The sequence below is a fragment of the Epargyreus clarus genome, unplaced genomic scaffold (assembly GCF_041222505.1).
Source record: "Epargyreus clarus isolate Ecla_fem2 unplaced genomic scaffold, WU_Ecla_fem_2.2 ptg000001l, whole genome shotgun sequence".
Lineage (NCBI taxonomy): Eukaryota > Metazoa > Arthropoda > Insecta > Lepidoptera > Hesperiidae > Epargyreus > Epargyreus clarus.
Window position 1 is genome coordinate 7,693,125 of NW_027332209.1, and position 19,152 is coordinate 7,712,276.

At 33.2% G+C, this 19,152-nt stretch overlaps 3 protein-coding genes across 3 annotated transcripts in view; 2 read left to right on the plus strand and 1 right to left on the minus strand.

The window, feature by feature from the left end:
- Window positions 1–2,164: 2,164 nt before the first annotated feature.
- Window positions 2,165–10,814, plus strand: LOC140742223 (probable methylmalonate-semialdehyde/malonate-semialdehyde dehydrogenase [acylating], mitochondrial). The gene is made up of 10 exons (XM_073076703.1): window positions 2,165–2,415; window positions 3,338–3,474; window positions 5,013–5,123; window positions 6,758–6,864; window positions 7,270–7,383; window positions 7,945–8,111; window positions 8,586–8,706; window positions 9,166–9,315; window positions 9,763–9,903; window positions 10,121–10,814. The coding sequence occupies exons 1-10, from the start codon at window positions 2,380–2,382 to the stop codon at window positions 10,603–10,605; spliced, it is 1,569 nt and encodes a 522-aa protein (XP_072932804.1). The 5' UTR covers window positions 2,165–2,379; the 3' UTR covers window positions 10,606–10,814.
- A 650-nt stretch (window positions 10,815–11,464) lies between these two features.
- LOC140750393 (deoxyribonuclease-2-alpha) lies at window positions 11,465–18,738 on the plus strand. Its single transcript, XM_073087545.1, has 8 exons — window positions 11,465–11,824; window positions 12,271–12,445; window positions 13,336–13,441; window positions 14,114–14,326; window positions 14,823–15,048; window positions 15,470–15,652; window positions 16,254–16,416; window positions 16,847–18,738. The coding sequence occupies exons 1-8, from the start codon at window positions 11,700–11,702 to the stop codon at window positions 16,946–16,948; spliced, it is 1,293 nt and encodes a 430-aa protein (XP_072943646.1). The 5' UTR covers window positions 11,465–11,699; the 3' UTR covers window positions 16,949–18,738.
- Window positions 18,739–18,744: 6 nt separating this feature from the next.
- LOC140757263 (uncharacterized) overlaps window positions 18,745–19,152 on the minus strand; it is a 75,096-nt gene continuing 74,688 nt past the window's right edge. The window contains exon 6 of the mRNA XM_073093257.1: window positions 18,745–19,132. Coding sequence (XP_072949358.1) covers window positions 18,910–19,132 — 223 coding nt within the window. The 3' untranslated portion in view covers window positions 18,745–18,909. The remainder of the gene's footprint in view (window positions 19,133–19,152) is intronic.

Below are 19,152 nucleotides of genomic sequence, written 5' to 3' on the forward strand. Positions count from 1 at the left end.
CGACAGTATGCGACCACACATACTGTCGTCCTTCCCGGGGCCGCTGGCCGGACGGTTAGAGCTCCCACTCTTGCCACCCACAACCCCGGAAACCCCCTTTTCGTCGCCTCTTACGACAGGCAGGGGATACTGTAGCACTATTCTGGTCCCGGAACTAAAGAGACTAACTTTAAATAACTTAGAGTAATATAGATATGCTACCTACCAGTGCAATTGTTGTTAAATAAAAATTCTAAGTACATTTTATATTACAATATGTAGTATTTGCATAGATTAGCAAGTGTTTATAGCAACCATTAAACCTATTAAAATATATTTATAGTACTTAATAGCGACAGTCACACATAAGTTAGAAACTAAGCACAAGATCAATTTCCTTTATTGTATTGAAAGTTTCATATCAATATTTCGTTGATTTCTGAATATTCTACTGTCAAAACAAAAGAAAGGACAGTTTTAGTTTTTCAGGTTTTTCTTTGCGTTCGCATAGTTGCAGTGTCAACTCAATGATAGATATTTTATGTCAAAACTATATGTCAATGTGACAACTGTTACTGTCACCTCTGACAAGTAGCTGTCAGGGAATTTGACGCTTATGAATCAGTAGATAAGACACTATTATTAAAAAAAAATCACTATTATTTAAACATAATCAACACCAATATTATTACCACAATACTATTTGGTACTGTTGTAAGTATAATAAGCAACTTTAACTTCCTATGAGGCAAATGCAGCTTCTAAATTATCAGGGAAGTTTTAATTTTATTACAATTTCTTTAAATTCGGCACTCTGTATCAAAAATTGGGATAATTTGCATATTCTAAAATCGTAGAAAAAACGGTGCATTCCAGTAGGACAGGACAGGACCAATTGGCTACTTGACACTTTTTGGGAAACTGTTTTAATGAATTCATATACGTATTATATATGCCTTTCATTGATCATTTTTTCGAAAAAGGGCTATTTATTAATAAAAAACATATTTTTATTACGGTAAACGGAACGTTACGCCAAAACAGGCGGTCAAGTGTCATTTCGTAGCGTGACGTCAACACATTGAAAATATAGAAATAAACTTCGACGTTACACATACTTCAGGTTTCGATGTGATCGACAGGTTTCGATGTAGTGACGTCACATGACATTTGAGGCAGCACTGTCGCCGTTTTGGGATTTAAAATCCACAGATAAAAAATCGAAAATTTCTTTTTAAAAATTAAAATACTTAGAACATATTAAAAAATAAACGAAATACTGCATAATTTATGTTTACTTATAAGCTATCATATCCAACATATTTCATATTTTATTGTTATAACTGTCAAGTACCCAATTCTACAGAAAGTGGACAGTTCTACAACTTTTATAAATCTGTGACAAACTGTTTGACAGTATTGACAGCGAATGCACGAATGTTGCCATACTTAAAGTTCAGTTTAGCTAGATACTGATTTGAGATTTTTCAATTTATAATGTAGATATTTTTAGTTACGTTTTTTCATAGCAAAACTCCTTTGAAATGAAATGAAAAATAATTAACATTTTGAATCATCCAAAGATAAACGGAATACGATATATAAATTATGATTTATGAATATCAATTTAAAATGTCATGAATGTCATCGTCATATGATCATAAATGTCATAATATTTGTATATTTGTAAATTACAAATAATACTAATGATGTGCCGAGTCGGCCATTTTTGGTATTCGAGTACTTTAGTACTCATATAAAAAAGAATCGAGTCAGTACTCGAGTCCAAAGTATTCACAAAGTACTCGAGTACTTTGCAACATACAGTCCAATAGCACGGAAGAGCAAAAAAAAAAACGCCACTCACTACACAAAATTAAACAAATTTTTACTCGTACGAGTAGAACTTGTAGTGTACCAGTATCGTCAGTATTCGAGTATCACTGGTACTCGAGTATCACTATTGGTATTCGAGTATGCGAGTTTATGTAAGTACTCGAGTACTGACTCGAGTGGACCTGACTCGGCACATCTCTAAATAATACAAATTGTGATTATTTTTTAGTTTCTACAGTTTGCTGTTGCCTGTATAATAATTTCTATAATAATAACATTTATTTCATAAAACATGATACTCTTATTATAAGTACTTGTCGCGAATTATTTAAACTCGTTTTCAGTTAAACCTTCGCAGAATGGAACGTAAAAGCAAGATATAATCTGATAGTTCTGATACAATCAAATGCAAAACACCGGCGAATTGACGCGGGCGACCACGACCAGAATAATTTTATCAATTCAAGGTCAGAATCTCGCGCCGTTCGTATTTTAATCAGTTGCCGAGGGGCCACAACCTAACCATAAGGCGCTCGTATAGCTGTATAAAATATATTTAAAATCATGGCTTCAGCAATGCTCAAATTACTGAAAAACGAAGTAAGTTAATTCACACATATATATCACACACTAAAACTTAATTTAAATTTCGAACTACACAAGTTTGTTAAAAGCGCGTTGTCACCGCTTATTATTACTATCGTTTAGTTATTTTTAATTTCTGATAAACTGTTAGTAACATATATGGGAAGAAGTATTTTAATTTTTATACTCACTGATGTTCTTTGTGGCTTACCTACACAAATTTTCCATGTAGTGTTTGTGAGATAAACAAGAGGCGCCTGTTGCATGATTCAATAAATTTGGAATTTAAACTACTTACATTATTCATATTTGCCTCCAGTAGATTGGGCTGTTGCGCAGTTGTTTTGTATTTCAGAGTTTCATCACGTTTGTTCAATAATTCAGATGAACATTTTGCGTAACGATTGTGGATCTGACTAAAATAGAGAACACTTGCAAATGTATTGATTTATGAATCTAAAAATTTGTGTAAATTTACCACAGTATACCTATGAGTTACATTACAATAGACCTTATGAATTTCATGTTGGCTGTATATATTTTAAGCAGTCTATTTGTTAGTGTTCATTGAGACAATGTTTGTTGGAAATATCAGATAGAATAGGATATATATTTAAAGCCAATAATAGATGTATTGTTCATACTATTTAACTCAAAACTTAACGCTATATCATCTGGCTGTGTGAAAGCAATAGTAGTGTGATACCAGAAATATAAAAGTATTAAGTTTATGTATAGAATTGAAGATATTTCGAAAATTGTCCAAACTTGTTTTTATTTATCAATGCTAAATAGTTCCATTGTTGTTTTAAAATGCAATTAAGATTAGGATAATACAGGCTGTACATATTATTAAGTATGTACCTTAAATAAAATACTGAAGTAGTTATAAAATATATAATTTAAAATATTCTTAAACATTATGTCTTTTCCGCAGTCTCATCTACTACTACGTAGAAACTACAGCAGCGCAGCGCCAACAACAAAGCTCTACATTGATGGGCAATTTGTAGAGTCTAAGACTAGCAAATGGATTGAGCTGACAAACCCAGCAACAAATGAAGTCATTGGCAGGTTTGAACTTTATTAAGATTTGCGTCTGACATATCACATTGATTTAAACTTTTCTTGTAATGGAAGCAGCATTTGACTCTGCAATAAAGCAAATATTATGTGATATTTGTTGACTATAAAGACTTGTACATCAAAGTAATATGGGGCGCCTGTCTAAAATCAATAACAGATGTCTTACTGCATATAAGGACATCTTATTTGTTTGTCATATACTCAAACCCAATTCATTATAGCTTCACTTTACTGCCATAAGCTAGAAAGTGTCATGAAGACTAATTCAATTGGAAGGTGGTAGAACCCTTTTTGGTTCGACTCCGGCGGCACCACTGCCACACCTATTTCTACCTAATAACAGCAGTGTTAGGCGCTGCTGTGTTCCGATTTGAAGGGTGTGGTAAGGGAGACAGACTTTTCCGAGGCGTTCCAACTTAGTCCTCAGGGGTAGCGGCGCATCTGTGGCCGACCTCAGGTAGAAATATCTAATCCTATCAGGGGTTGATTACAGATGTCCATGGGCGGCAGTAGCCACTTACCGTCAGGTGGACTGCATGCTCGTCTGCTACTCTTACATTATAAAAAAAAAAAGATATCTTCCTTTATTTTCAACCTCCTCATACAATGGCACTATTTTTTCCAATGTCATATTTACATGTACCTATTCACAGGAATGCACTATAAATTTGGCATTCATAAATAGGAAGAGGCATTAACTTAAAACCAGTTAAATTTAATTGATATAATAGTCATAAAGGCTATTTTTAATAGTTTATATTATTATTATTATTTTCAGAATTCTCTTAGCCATTCCATGGAAACCGAAAGTTGTGTTTCTAGTTAAATGTTTCTTATCATTGCTTGTTTTTCTCTAAAATGTTATCATCTAAGGCATATCAGATAATGACTTGATTGCCAGTATCTTACATCAGATTGCTTTTATCATCCCATTAACTTCAAATAACTTTTCGTCATTATTATATCATGGTTTTTTATATGCCAAATCTTATTTGGTACTTCAGCAATCTGTGTTATAGATAACGCATTTATTTATATTATTCACTATATTTATATAGATAAGCAAGTTATCTTTCTTGGCAAGGTAAAAAGTATTTAAGGATGAAATAAATCTTTTAACAAGTGTATGCATGTATAAAAATGCCTTATTTGTATGTCATATAGCCTCACAGGTTTGGTGAACCATCACTCCATCTAAATCAGGACTAAGTAAAAAAATAATTTAACCATCTAAGCAATAAAATTTAAAAAATACATGCGGCCGAACACAGAACCTCCTCTCTTTTGAAGTTGGTTAAACACGATATTTTAAGAAGTAAATTAGTGAATTTAACAGTTCCAAAACTGTTCTCCATAAAAGGGATAGAAAATATACATAATGGGAGGGTCACTGTACATAGTTATTGGCAATGTTTTAGAGCATGTAGAATTTATAATCAAAATGATGGGCCACATACACACAATTTCTTGGTATTACTGCTTCTAAGTGTTAATTTTACTAAAAAAATTTAATGGGTTATTTTTAGGGTACCAGAAACAACGCAAGAGGAACTGAACACAGCATTAGAGGCGGCGAAGAGGGCTTACAAATCATGGAGTCAAAGCACCATAATGACGCGGCAACAACTCATGTTCAAGTGCGTACTACAATTTGCATACATTAAACCCTTTTAATTTTCATTGGAACGTGTATGTCGTATGTGTAGTATGCATATAATTGTTGAGTGGAAAGGTCAAACAGTCATGCAAACAGCGACGTCCTGTCATTATAGTTTATTGTTAACTATTGACTGGGATATGATCTCGGGGTATGCCTAAAGTGGGGCAACCATCTTGTTGTAAAATAGGACAGTGCATTTTTTCAATTTTTCTTCCTTGTGTCCCCATGAGAAACTGATAATCGAGTTAAACATTTAAAAATGCGTCATTTTTTTTAATTGTACATAATATCATCACCAGTTGTTTATAAACTTTATTTTTTGTGACAAATATAAAAATAACCGAACATTTATATTGCAGAACTTTATAAATTTGTAACACATCATTTTTGATAAATGAAATAGGTAAATCTTTTTTTCATTACTTGCCAAAATGTATGGGATTCGCATTTAAAATTGAGTATTTGAATCTGCTCTAATAATTAACATGAATAAACCGACATCCCGTTTTGAGTACGAAATGAATGGTCACTTTAGTTATGCATAGTTACGATTAGTCTGCATTTAAAAGTTTAATGAAAGTGGGGACTTTAATGGGACTGTCTGTCAGTAATTTTAAAATAACAAATTTTTAAATTTATAGTTTGATTTCTGTGCCTTAAGAGTAGACCTAGTAATAGTAACAACATTTTTAGCAGTTACTGGCTCCACTGCAGTAGTCAAGTGTGTGTTTGAGGACTTCATACACATTTGAGAACTTTTTTTAAAGAACTCTCAGGTGTATAGGTTTCATCGCAATATTTTCGTTTAACGCCTAATTGATAAATAATAATTTCTAATGCGACCGCAACATTCAAACATCCTTGTTGATAATGTTACTAAAATATAATTTCTAATATAGATTTGAACCTTGCATCTCCGGTTGAGAGGTTGAGTTTCGAACCACTAGGCTAGATCAATAATAAGGTAAATTAATAAGTAATGATGAAATATAAAGATACCATTAATAATGTAAAGTGACATAATATTATGTTATCATCATGTATGTTAAAATGGCTAATGCATAATGAGAGAGATCCATCATAACATGTTGCGTTGTTTATCAACGCCTGCAACAAATATTGATATGCCGACAACAATATTACATGTATGAGTAATTGTTACGTTGTTAGTATGTACTAGAATATTGAAATATGCAAGAAATAATTATTATTATCTTACTGTATAAAATGATTGTGTAATGTTGCGTATGATTTAACACATATTGTTAAAAAAAACAAAGTATAAATATTACTAGATTAATTATTTTGAAATTTGATTAACTTGGTGGGCTGATGTGAAAAAAAATAGTTAAATAAAAATTTACATTCTAATAGGTGTCTTAAATAAGAAGATTTGAAAAATGTGTTAAGATTGTGTTCTATATTATTTGGAAAATATAACTGTAGCATGTAAAATTATAGAGAAAAATCATATATTTTGATCTCGAAATGCGTAGATTTTTATTATTAACTACTCAAAACGTATTTTATGACAAAAAGGCCAGAGAAAAAAAAACATATTGTACATTTACGTACCTACATGAAAATGATTTATGGGTTTTTTATATTCAGATTCGCCCGTTTGTTAAGAGAAAATCAAAGCAAATTAGCCGCAAAAATTACAGAAGAACAAGGCAAGACCATCGCGGATGCTGAGGGCGACGTATTGCGAGGAATTCGTATGTAGCAAGTGCTTTTAAAATAAACTATCTGTTGTTCCCAGTTTTATCCATCTAAAGGAAATCTGTTGTCGTTAGAAATGCTATTTCCCGTACAACATAATTAAATATCTATGTGCTTCGACGCTAGTTGACAATATTCAATTTCTAGACTGCATAATAGAGCAAATGTTCTAGCTTTCCACCGTTCTCCATCTTTTCAAGTTTTCTTTTGTAATTCATTTTCAAAAAGTTACCATACAAGTTATTAAAGGTACTTTGAAACAATTATATTCGTATTGAAGATTCCTCTTGAGTACTTAGCGCAAAAGAGACAAATACATTTTTTTAAGTTTTGTTGTTTTCTTATTAATTAAGAGAAAGAAGTCTTTCATTTTGTTATTAGATTAATATATTTTTTTATAGAATCGGTCGAGCACTGTTGCAGCATCACTTCTCTGCAGTTGGGCGATTGCATCCAGAACATCGCTAAGGATATGGACACTCACAGCTACAAAACACCCCTTGGTGTTGTGTCCGGTAATAGCAACATTTTAAATTTAAATCACCTTTCATCATTTACCTAACTCTATACCGTTTCTGTTGGGTTGGATTCCACCGTGTTTGATAAGTTTCGATTGGCGGACGACTTCTTCAACTATTGACAAATTAAATAATTTCAATTTAATAATGAGCGATACATATCTCTGATCCGATAAGTGATACGCACCAAATCTCTCATCTTCAAACTGTCAATGATTTGAACTTGGGAACAGTAGTGTGTTCACATTTTTTGCCTTTTTTAATACCAAAATTAAATAAAATACGACCCATTTTATTATATGCCGAAGTACAAGTCTAAATGCGAATCTTCAGTTAATATAGTTCACATAGACCTTTCGAATTTATAAGTCAACCCTTTCTCCCTTTTAAATTTATAGTAAAAAAACAATTTCGATAAAGTGTATGTGTATCTCAAATTAAATCTAACCACAAAATACAATTTCTCATTTTTTATAATGTGGGTCCCCACTCCAACTTAGATCAATCCAAATTTTAATATTCAATGTTAGCCATTATTGTTTTCTTAATTTATTATAGGTGTTGCCGCATTCAACTTCCCCGTGATGATTCCCCTATGGATGTTCCCACCGGCGATCGTAACTGGCAACACGTGTCTCATTAAGCCCTCAGAGCAGGATCCTGGCGCGACGCTCATGATGATGGAGTTGCTGCAGGAGGCTGGAGCGCCACCTGGTGTTGTAAATGTAAGCGTACGGTTGTTAATTTAAGGTTTTGTAGATGGTGCTTTTACTACATAGTACTTTTACTTGTATCTAATAATTACAGCCCTGTATGAGTTTCTTTACATCTTGATGAGTTAATGTGATAAAACTCTGCTTGTGTTAATGTGTTGTGTTATGAATATGTTATGTTTCTTGAGTTATGAATATTCATCAAGAAATTATTTTTTATAAACTAAGGATGTTTAATATTATAATAATTAACATGTTTATTACAAAAGGAGCGCAATTCGACAACAGCAATAGTGTTCAATCAATGAAAGAATGAACAAATGATGTGTATGGTTATAGTCCATTTGGGTTAAGTTAGGCACCGCAATTTATACACCTTTTCATCAAAGTTTCTCTTGAACTACTCTTCTTATTAGTATAAGTAATTAGTGGGTATTTCTCCAGTAGTAGGTAGATATCTTGAAAATGTTTGTATTTACTTTATAGATTGTCCACGGTACCCACGATGCGGTTAATTTCTTCTGTGACCACCCGGACATCAAAGCGGTGTCGTTTGTGGGCGGCGATGGAGCCGGCAAACACATCTATACTAGAGCATCTGCCGCAGGTATTGTAATTTAATTTAAACCATATTCTATTCTAATTTTTGACTAACAAATAACATTGTAAATCCATTCGAAAGTTTGAGTCTTTTCTGGTTAAAATTGTAATAGTGGTGTTGTTGATATTTAGTTTTCGTTGCTGTTTACAGCTATCTATAATTTATTCGCTGTGCGAACACATCATCCCGTACAAACACATTGTAAAGCAATATATTCATCCCATAACATTGTATAATACGAGAATTTACTTTTAAAAGATTTTAGAATGCGCACATACAGAGTTTTTTTCGCCACTTCCTCTCCATAACGAACCACTTTCCAAAGCGGTAGTAGTTTGTTGACGTACGAAAAAAAAACTATATGAATCAATTTTGCATATATGAAATTTGAATTTGATTTTGAATAAATTAAAAAAAAATGTCACAGATTTGATGTTATTTATGCCATAATTATTGTATATGTAGGCAAGCGAGTTCAGAGCAACATGGGAGCGAAGAATCACGGTGTGATAATGCCCGATGCCAACAAGGAACACACGCTAAACCAATTGGCCGGAGCTGCGTTTGGAGCGGCGGGCCAAAGGTGCATGGCTCTTAGTACAGCGGTCTTCGTTGGTAAGTAATTAAGCATTCCCACTGTGGCGACATCCCGCTACTCGTACGAGTATTCTGAATCACGCTATCGAAGTTTTCTAAACATCTTGTACATATACAAGCTCCGAACTGAAACTGTTGGAGCACGGCCGCTTCCTGAGCATGATCACCTAGCCCAGCGGGAAATCTCCCTTTGCCAAACAATGATATGTAAAAAGGCGTGGTTGCATAAAAAATATTTAGCTAATAACGATATTATTTAGATTATTAAGTTTTCGGTCAGTTCCTACAGCTTAAGAGATGGCGCTATATGTATTCTGAATCATGCTATCGAAGTTTTCTAAATATCTAGTCTCATATAAGCTCCGAAATCCGCTCTAGTACTATCGGAGAATGGTCGCTAACTTTTCCTGGTTTGAGAACTTCCAAGCCAAAGTGATTTTTGAAACTCACCTATGTTTCTTTCAGGTGAGGCGAGCGAATGGATTCCAGACCTAGTGCAGCGTGCCCAGGCGCTAAAAGTAAACGCAGGCCATATTCCCGGAACAGATGTCGGACCTGTTATTTCTGTCAAGGCTAAGGAGAGGATTCTACGGCTCGTAGAATCAGGTACAAAAATATATGATTTCTTTTGTATCTACTATCTATACATAACTTAAGTTCAATAGATATTTTTTTTGTCTCTCTGTTTGTCTGTATTCCTCGAAACTGCTGCACTATTTTAGTATATAAGAGTTATATTACGAAAATATAACTTTAAATACATATACATAATTATATTTAAGTATCTGACACACCTTTAATATACTCTAATTTTCTATTATAGGAGTCAATGACGGCGCTAAGCTTGTTCTCGACGGCCGCGGAGTCAAGGTACCCGGCTTTGAAAAGGGCAACTTCGTTGGACCTACCATCCTTACCCACGTGAAGCCTAATATGGAATGCTACAAGGAGGAGATATTTGGTCCTGTTCTAGTCTGCCTCTTTGTCGATACTTTAGATGATGCTATCCAGCTAGTCAACTCTAACCCCTACGGAAATGGCACCGCAATATTCACCACAAATGGCGCAGCTGCCAGGAAGTTCGCATCTGAAATCGATGTAGGACAAGTCGGAGTAAATGTGCCCATCCCTGTCCCACTCTCTATGTTTTCTTTCACTGGTACGCGAGGCAGTTTCCTAGGAACCAACCATTTCTGTGGCAAGCAAGGAATCGATTTCTACACTGAACTGAAGACTGTAGTTTCCTTCTGGAGGCAGAGTGACGTCTCACACTCGAAAGCTGCCGTGTCTATGCCAACTCAACAATAAAATATATCGCTTAATATTTCTTTGTAAATTGCATTAATTTTAAGGTAAATATTTATAGCATTTATGATCAAATCAATAATGTGCTAAGTGAAGTCTTCCAACAGTATGTGATGTTTGTAATATAATATGTATATTTTTATATCATTTTACAGTCTTAAATTTTTTCCTATTGATATGTTATTCACTACATAAAAGTTGATGCTTTTGTATTTCTGAATGTTTAATTTACAACATAACTTCCTACATAAATATGAAGGGATTGTCATTTTCACCATCATATCATCAGCTTTAGATACAATCCGTGTTCTATATAAAGTTGGTTAGAGGAGTCCAAGGGCGGTATGCATGCCAAACTTATAGAACCTAATGAATAATACAAGTCATTTTTGGCAATGTCGGGCCTGGGCTAGAGCCAGAGGAGTGGTCGCTCTAGACTCTTGAATAAGTTCACATAACAGTTTTTATAAGTCTCTTACTTCTGTCTAGAAAATAAAAGAGGTTTCGTGGAACGAATCTTGTCAATATCGAATGTTAAAGTTAGCGATAAAAATAGAATTTTGAAGGTTTTTATTGTTGTTAATATTTAACATAAAAATTACATAAAACAATATAGCTCTACTCATTCAAGTTATAAATAAAAATATTTAAAACATTTTGTTATGTATATTATATTATTGGTTGTCCATTACTTCTAAAAGATGTGATTTTAATATTAATTGTATTTCATGTTCATTTCAGTAAGTTTACGGCATGCGCGTGCGCATTTCAATTTTTGGACGATTCATGTAAATGTCATGTGACAATGACAATTAGTTGTCATTCTAGAATTCGATATTTTGGATTTTAACTTAATTTATGTTACAAGTTGTTTTGAAATGTTTTAACGAATTTAAACAAACAATGTAGCAATCACTTACTTACTGGGACAGTGCTTAAATTTTGACTGGTGTAATGAATGAAAACAATGACTGGCTTTGTTGTATAAACAAGGCATTGTTTGATATTTTTTCGTCAATGTTTAGATCATTTTGCATGACATCATAAACAAATGAGCAACAAGTTTCCTGCGCGTCCTATTACTTTATCAGCACTCCATGAGAAGAACACGCGTCGTAATGGCCAGTAATATTTTTAGGATATTCTTTTATATTCTATATTTGAATGGATGTATAGCTGTTACACCACAATGTAGGAACGAAAAGGGCGAACCGGTGGATTGGTGAGTTTATTGATTCTAATTTTAAATTTAAATTAATTTTCGTAAATTAGATAGACTAGTTATAAGGAAAACATATTTTAAATGATTCATTGCTCTTTAGTCTTTATCAATGGTAGGTAAACTTAGAACAAAGAATCTATTATACATTAGTCACAATTATTATTTCATTGTTTACTAATGGAAATAAAATAATGTAATTAAATACAAAGCAGTTGCCAATAATAATTCAAAAATATTATTTATCACCTAGAGAAAGAATTTATATTGAAAAGTAAAATAGAACCTAGTTTTTTTTTTTTTTTAAAACGTGTTATTATTTTATAACTTTATGCCAGACATCAAATGGATGCTTTTTTCTGTTCAGTAAATTTATTATTTATTTATCTACTTATATTTTCTTCTAAATTATATAATAATTGAAGTGATTTACTTCATAAATATTACAGGTTCTACATATACAAGCTGCCAAGAGAAAAGAATCATCTGAATCCTCTGGTTCGTAGAGGAGTAGCGTATATGCATCTCACTCCCTCCAAGCTGCGAGGGGGCTGGATTATGTCTGATCTGGCCATCAGTGATCCTCGCTCTATGGTTGGGCGAACACTATCTCCTTTATACACGGTAATGTAAAAACAAAGATATACATTCAGTTTTGCCACTTTGCTTTACTTATTTTTAATTTATAATGCTTATGTTAAATTAATAATAAATTTCATTTATTTTATACTAAAATATAATCTTGGGCAGAATTGCAATTTGAAGTATGTTTTCATAAGTATAATATTGTAACCCTAAAAGTACCTTTTCGTTTTTATTGCATAAATTGCCTTATTTTAATGTGTTTTATCGACACAAGTAATGTTATAAAGCGTATAAAATACTATATATATACTAAATTTCATAGAGACACCTGCAGAAATGAAGATTTTATTCGCATTTTAGCATATTCGAAACTTTGAAATGCTTTCCTGTTAAGTTGTCATTTTGCAGTTATGATATTATACGTAGGAGGGGTCGAGACATTAAAGATGTTAAGTGAATAATCCAAATGTATGTATGAATCATCAAAAGATTGTATGACTGTATTAAATGTATTAAACAATTACACAATTTTTAGAAAGAGAGATGTATTTTCAAAAATACTTTTGATAAATTAATTAAATTATGGGATAAAATGTGTAATTACTAATTAATTTGTTTTAGGATAAGAATATAATTTCTCTAGATAAATTAATTAAATTATGGGATAAAATGTGTAATTACTAATTAATTTGTTTTAGGATAAGAATATAATTTCTCTAGATAAATTAATTAAATTATGGGATAAAATGTGTAATTACTAATTAATTTGTTTTAGGATAAGAATATAATTTCTCTAGATAAATTAATTAAATTATGGGATAAAATGTGTAATTACTAATTAATTTGTTTTAGGATAAGAATATAATTTCTCTAGATAAATTAATTAAATTATGGTATAAAATGTGTAATTACTAATTAATTTGTTTTAGGATAAGAATATAATTTCTCTAGTTTACAATGACCAGCCTCCAGCTACTGAGTTTCAGCCTGATATATTACATTCTGTTGCTGAAATGTACTCCAAAAGCAAAAGAGGTAAACCAATAATTTTTTTTTTAATTTTTGGGTGGAGCTGGGTTTATATTATTTTTCGAAGGTGGTAGAACCCTTTGTCGTTCGACTCCGGTGGCACCACCGCCTCACCTATTTCTGCATGATAACTGCAGTGTTAGGAGCTGCTGTGTTCTGGTGTGAAGGGTGTGGTAAGTGAGACATACTTTTCCGAGGTGTTCCAGTTCAGTCCTCAGGGATAGGGGCATATTTGTGGCCGACCTCAGGTAGGGATATCTAATCTTATCTTGGGTTGATTAAAGATGTCCATGGCAGTAGTCACTTACCATCAGGTGGACTGCATGTTCGTCTGCTACTCTTATATTAAAAAAAAAAATATAGAGGTAATAAAAACATTTTTAACCATTTATGGTAATATAATAGAAAATCCGCTCCTGACGGCCTGAACCCGCCGTTGGCGTCCGTTGTATGCACCAGGCGGTATATACTGGCGCTACTCAAGTAATTTGAAGAAATAGTTTGCAAGCGGGCGTTCATAGCGTCGTGCGCCCACACGATACACACGATCGTGCACCTGTCGTATATCTGTTTTACTGTACGGACTTAAAATTAACGATGGATAGGTCTACTTCGTACATGCAGTACTGGAGTCGAGTTTAGTTATTTTAAATGGGGTTCTAAAAATTTTAATTCTAGGTCAAATGAAGCAAGGACTGAAAAAGTACAAGAAGTTTAAGCTAGGCGACAAGTACTATGATGACTACGATCTAGCAGAGATGTGTAAGATGCATTCCAAGTTCATGAAGACCAGGGTGGAGAGTGGGCACACAAAGGGAGTAATATTGGGAGATAAGTTTACTTCTCTCTGGCTGGTTCACTCTGTGCCTAGATTTCCTCCAGTACCTGATAGTGAGTAACAATTTCGCTACGTCTTTTCTGTGCATGGGCTTAACAAGTAGTTATGGTAAAATTCACTGTGTAGACTGTAGACCTCTGCAAACATCACTAGAAACCTTTGTTGTTTAAAGTTGATTGAAGATAAAATTGAGTAATTTACCAGTATTACCTACTATTATGTCAGTATTGATTTAGAACGGGATGGATTATTAAAAATTATGGCCTCTAATCAAGGGCGACGTCTGCCGATCATCCAGGGGCAGCTGATGTATGATACTGTTTCATACATCATCATCAGTTTTAGCATTTCTAGGAAGAGGCCCATCTTAGCAACAGTAGAAATTCAATGTATAAGGCAATTTTTGATTCTGTAAGTGAGGGAGGACAGTTGCAACTTAGCTCCCCTTAGCGACGATTGTGGCTCCAAAGCCAGGATTTCCTTACAATTTGGAGTTACAATGACCCTTTAACTGTTCTGCTATTCACATTACAAAATTTTCATTTCCAGTGAATGGTCTCAACACAAGTTCCTACAGCTACCCAACAACCGGTATGAAGTATGGACAATCTTTCCTGTGTGTGTCTGTGCAGACCTCGACATTGAATCAAATAGCCACTCAGCTGAAATATAATGAACCATTGATAGTATACAGTCACATTCCACAAGAGTTTGATAGCGAGTTACCTAATTTAGTTGATGTGGTCAAAAATAAGACCATTGACACGTCACCATGGTGAGATTTTGTTTTTTTTTTACCTATACATATAAATTTGCGTAAAACAGCAGTATCTTATAGTTTAAAATGTGAGGTATTCATATCATAGCTGTAACCAATCTTAGGTAGGAAACCTCTTCTATTTTTTATGGATAACATTCTTCTATTAGTAATGGATAATATTGTTCTATTTACATGGGAGACAGTGAATGCTTAACATAACTACAATGACTTTATTACTTGTTTACCATTACATCATTGAGTTACGTATTGGCTCATACTAAGGATTATAGTTCTACGAGTGACCATCAGAGGCGCTGTAAAATTTTTCATACATTTATTTTACGCAGTCTCTAGCGAGTAAGAGTAGCAGTTCTAATAGAATACGAAAATAAGTTAAAACGTAGGATATTCAAATTAAATTATTTATGAATTCCAGGTATCACATAGAAAGTTTTGAAACTCTCGTTGGACGTAAATTCCTATCATTCGCAAAGAGTGCGATGTTTAATGACGACCTCTATAGTGGTTTGGTCGCTGAGGTGTTACAATCTGATCTATTAGTGGAGTCATGGACGAATGGACCGGGAACCCTTGACTCTGAGTGCACGAGGAATTTCCAGTGAGTATTTTGACTTTAAATTTATCCTTAATACAAAGAGTTAATAATACAGTAGAACTTTAATATATTCAAATAATTATAATGTTTCTGCAATTTTAAAATTATTGCCACTTCTTCACTCTTCACCTCAACATATAAAAGAGATATAAAAACACTGTAGGAGTCATTTTGTGGAAGAACTTATTTTGTAAATGCCTGAAATATTAAAATCTGGTTTTTGCACAATGTATGCTTTTACACGGACAGAAAAATATTAATGCGTACGTTTATATTTTTTTGTCGTTGTCATTTATCATTACTTTCTAGAATTTGATTCTTATAGTGTCGCTTACCCAGTGGTAAAATAATATAGGTTGTGTTGTTTTTTCAAAATGAACTGATTGAAAATGAAAAAAAAAATATGATGATGTTTTAGTTTTTATTTATCAAAATCGGTTTCGTAACTCATTTCAGCACTTTTCGCAATTTGTCATAGTTTCGGATTATTCCCTGAAGGCACACTAAAAATGCAGCCTGTATATAGATAGTTGCATGAAATACTTGTATCCACCCTTAGTTCTCGTTTCTTTATTTATTGATAATAGCATTTATCAAATTCCAGGGTTCGAAACATAGAGCGTCTCAAGTTCCCAATAGCCAAGATGTCTTTCACCTCACACAATGACCACTCAAAATGGGCCGTAGCAGTCGCCCACAAGATGCACAACAGTCAAGACACAAAGGTGGCTGACTATTGGGTGTGTGTTGGAGATATTAACCGAGCGGTAAGCACATAACTATGATTTTAGGTTCATAAGATGGAAAGTTAATGGTAAAAGTTACACCGTCACATAAACACAACGTGTCATCACATTGTTAGTCATCGAAGAAATATATTTTGATTACTAGGTAGAATTCATTTTTCAAATTTTTTAATTATATTCAAAAAAAGACTGTATGACAATACTAAAAATATGTTACGGATCATAGACGAATTCGACGCCCACCTAGAAGGATGGTGTCCCTAATTTGGGCATGTGTAGGATGGTTCGTAAGTTTTGCGACGTAATTAAATATATTTTTAATTGCCGATTTCACATTACTTTTTCTATGAAAGAGTGTTTTTAAAAAATGCAAAAGTATGACGTCATATCATGACAACGATGCGGAGTACGGAGAGCCGATAAAAATATAATAACCTGTTTATTTTTTCAGTTGCCACAAGAGTCCCGGGGTGGTGGCACAGTCTGCACTTCTGGACCTATATTATGGGGGAACTTCGCTCATCTTATAGAATCCGTTCAAAGCTGTAACTAATAGTTTATAGGAAGTAATGAACACATTGTCTGTGATTTCGTAGATATAATACATTACTTTGTAAATAGTCTTCCCCAAATTTATAATCTATTTTTTTGTATATTTCCGAATTTTATAAAATGTGTCATAAACTAAATACAGACTTTATATTAGTTTCAGTACAACAGAGGTCTGAATAATGAAAATAACTGTGCATCGTATAATAGGATTTCGTACTATAGAATAAAAATAAGGATAATTTTGTAATATAAGTTATATGTAAGGACAACAATGATTTTTTAAAATAAAATTTATACTATAAAACTAAATTCAATTATGTTTTAAATGACTACATTAAAATGTACGATTACATTATGTTCTTAAAAAATAATGCAAATGTTCTGCTCTCTTGCACAGGAGGTATTCTATTACGAACAGAAAATTAATATTATCTGTGACAGACCGACGATATTATTTGAGGGTAGTTGTAAAAGATATTGTCCCAGATATCTACCATACTGGTATTTTTAATAAAACATCATTAATTTAAGAAAAATGTTTTAATATACAACACAAACATTATTTACATGATGAATTTATAACGTTGGTCATTAGAACAATGCTATCAACGGTTACAAACTCACGAAAAAGTATGTAGCGTAGAGGGCGCTACATGTCCCCCTTCAGCCGAGCAGTATACATCCATAGCTACGATATACGAACAATCATGATTATTATTATTTATTGAGTAGATATACTGGCTTTAGTGGACTTGCTGTAGTTAACAAGCAACTTCCTCAGTTAAATAATTTTTCGAAATTGGCTACTTGACAGCTCTAATAATAAAATATGAAATATGTTGAATCGTGTGACGTCATTATGTTATATAACACAACATAATTTCGATAATTATAATATTGTGTCGTCACATTTCCCAATGTCACGTGACCAACTGTTTTCGCGCTGCGTTCCATTTGAATGTAGTGAAGTTATGTTTTTACTATCAGATTAATGAGATGGGTGTGAAATAAACATTCGTAAATTTAAAACACTTCCCCGATAACTGTCAAGCAGTCAATAACCTACTCGTAGATAATTGGCACTGCGTGAGCTCCTCCCATCAATTGCTTTAAAGCAAAAACAATATAATACCGCAATCGTTGTGATACATTACCACATTCGTCTATACATTCGTGCGAGGTACCATTAAGGACTACAAATGATATACCTCAGCAAAATGTAAAATACATTTATTTTGTATATAAAATATAAAGACCAGTACCTTCGCAATTTGGCACAATGCATCCACTTTCCCGTGCCTTCGATATAAAGGAAAGCAGGTCGAGTGTTATATACGAATATATGCTTAGGTAAATATGAATAGTGATGTAAATTATATAAACACAGGTGATGTATAAAAGTTACGTATATAATATCAGCCCCAAATTACAATTTGCGAGTGTTTATTACGATATAAAACGTGGTATACCTAAGTACCTAAGTGTAAGTATAAATTATTCCTGATAATCTCTTTGGATCTAAAACTGAATTTAGATGTGCACTTTTGTGACTTGATACAGTAATTCGTACCATTCGTGTTAGTTTACGAATAGTAACTTAAAATTAGTTCATATACAAAATCTGAATCAAGTAACAGTAGTGAAATAACTCATAGTTAAGGTTATATGTGAAAAACTAAAGCTCGAATTAAGTTGTTCAGTTCCTTGTAAAAAAGGGTATAAAATATACAAAATCGAACGGTTGTAAGATAATAATATCATATATTTTGATATTGTTACACACGTAAATCATTATTATTACCGATAGACTTTATATAAATTTTGGAATGTTAACATGTAAATTACAATACTGTAAGTGTATGTCTCAAAGATTTCAATAAACTTTTATTTACATATTTGAAATCAGCACATCTTCCAACCGTTAGATTCAGTACATGAATAAAAAAGAATTAAGTCAAAAAATTAATGCGCGACTCTTAGCGACGGCATCCTCGTGAACCAAGAGTCGTGTTTCATCTTCAAGTAATAGGAGTCTCTGGGTGATGGGGAGATAAGGGCCTCTTCTAGGACCTTTAGAGCGCTGGACGGGAGCACCTTGGCGCTGTATTCGGCCGCTTCTCCCGGCATGGTCACCGCGCAACTTGCTGTAGTTGTGCTCACATCTGAGCTTGGTGTCTCTGGTCGACTAAAAAAAAAAGAAAATAC

Excerpts from the sequence above, each read along its gene's own strand:
- LOC140742223 (XM_073076703.1), top strand. The coding sequence starts at position 2,380 with ATGGCTTCAGCAATGCTCAAATTACTGAAAAACGAA. Across the intron at positions 2,416-3,337 it reads TCAAATTACTGAAAAACGAA|TCTCATCTACTACTACGTAG; the intron begins GTAAGTTAATTC and ends TCTTTTCCGCAG. Across the intron at positions 6,865-7,269 it reads CGACGTATTGCGAGGAATTC|AATCGGTCGAGCACTGTTGC; the intron begins GTATGTAGCAAG and ends ATTTTTTTATAG.
- LOC140750393 (XM_073087545.1), top strand. The coding sequence starts at position 11,700 with ATGAGAAGAACACGCGTCGTAATGGCCAGTAATATTTTTAGGATATTC. Across the intron at positions 15,049-15,469 it reads ACCATTGACACGTCACCATG|GTATCACATAGAAAGTTTTG; the intron begins GTGAGATTTTGT and ends TATGAATTCCAG. Across the intron at positions 16,417-16,846 it reads TTGGAGATATTAACCGAGCG|TTGCCACAAGAGTCCCGGGG; the intron begins GTAAGCACATAA and ends TTATTTTTTCAG.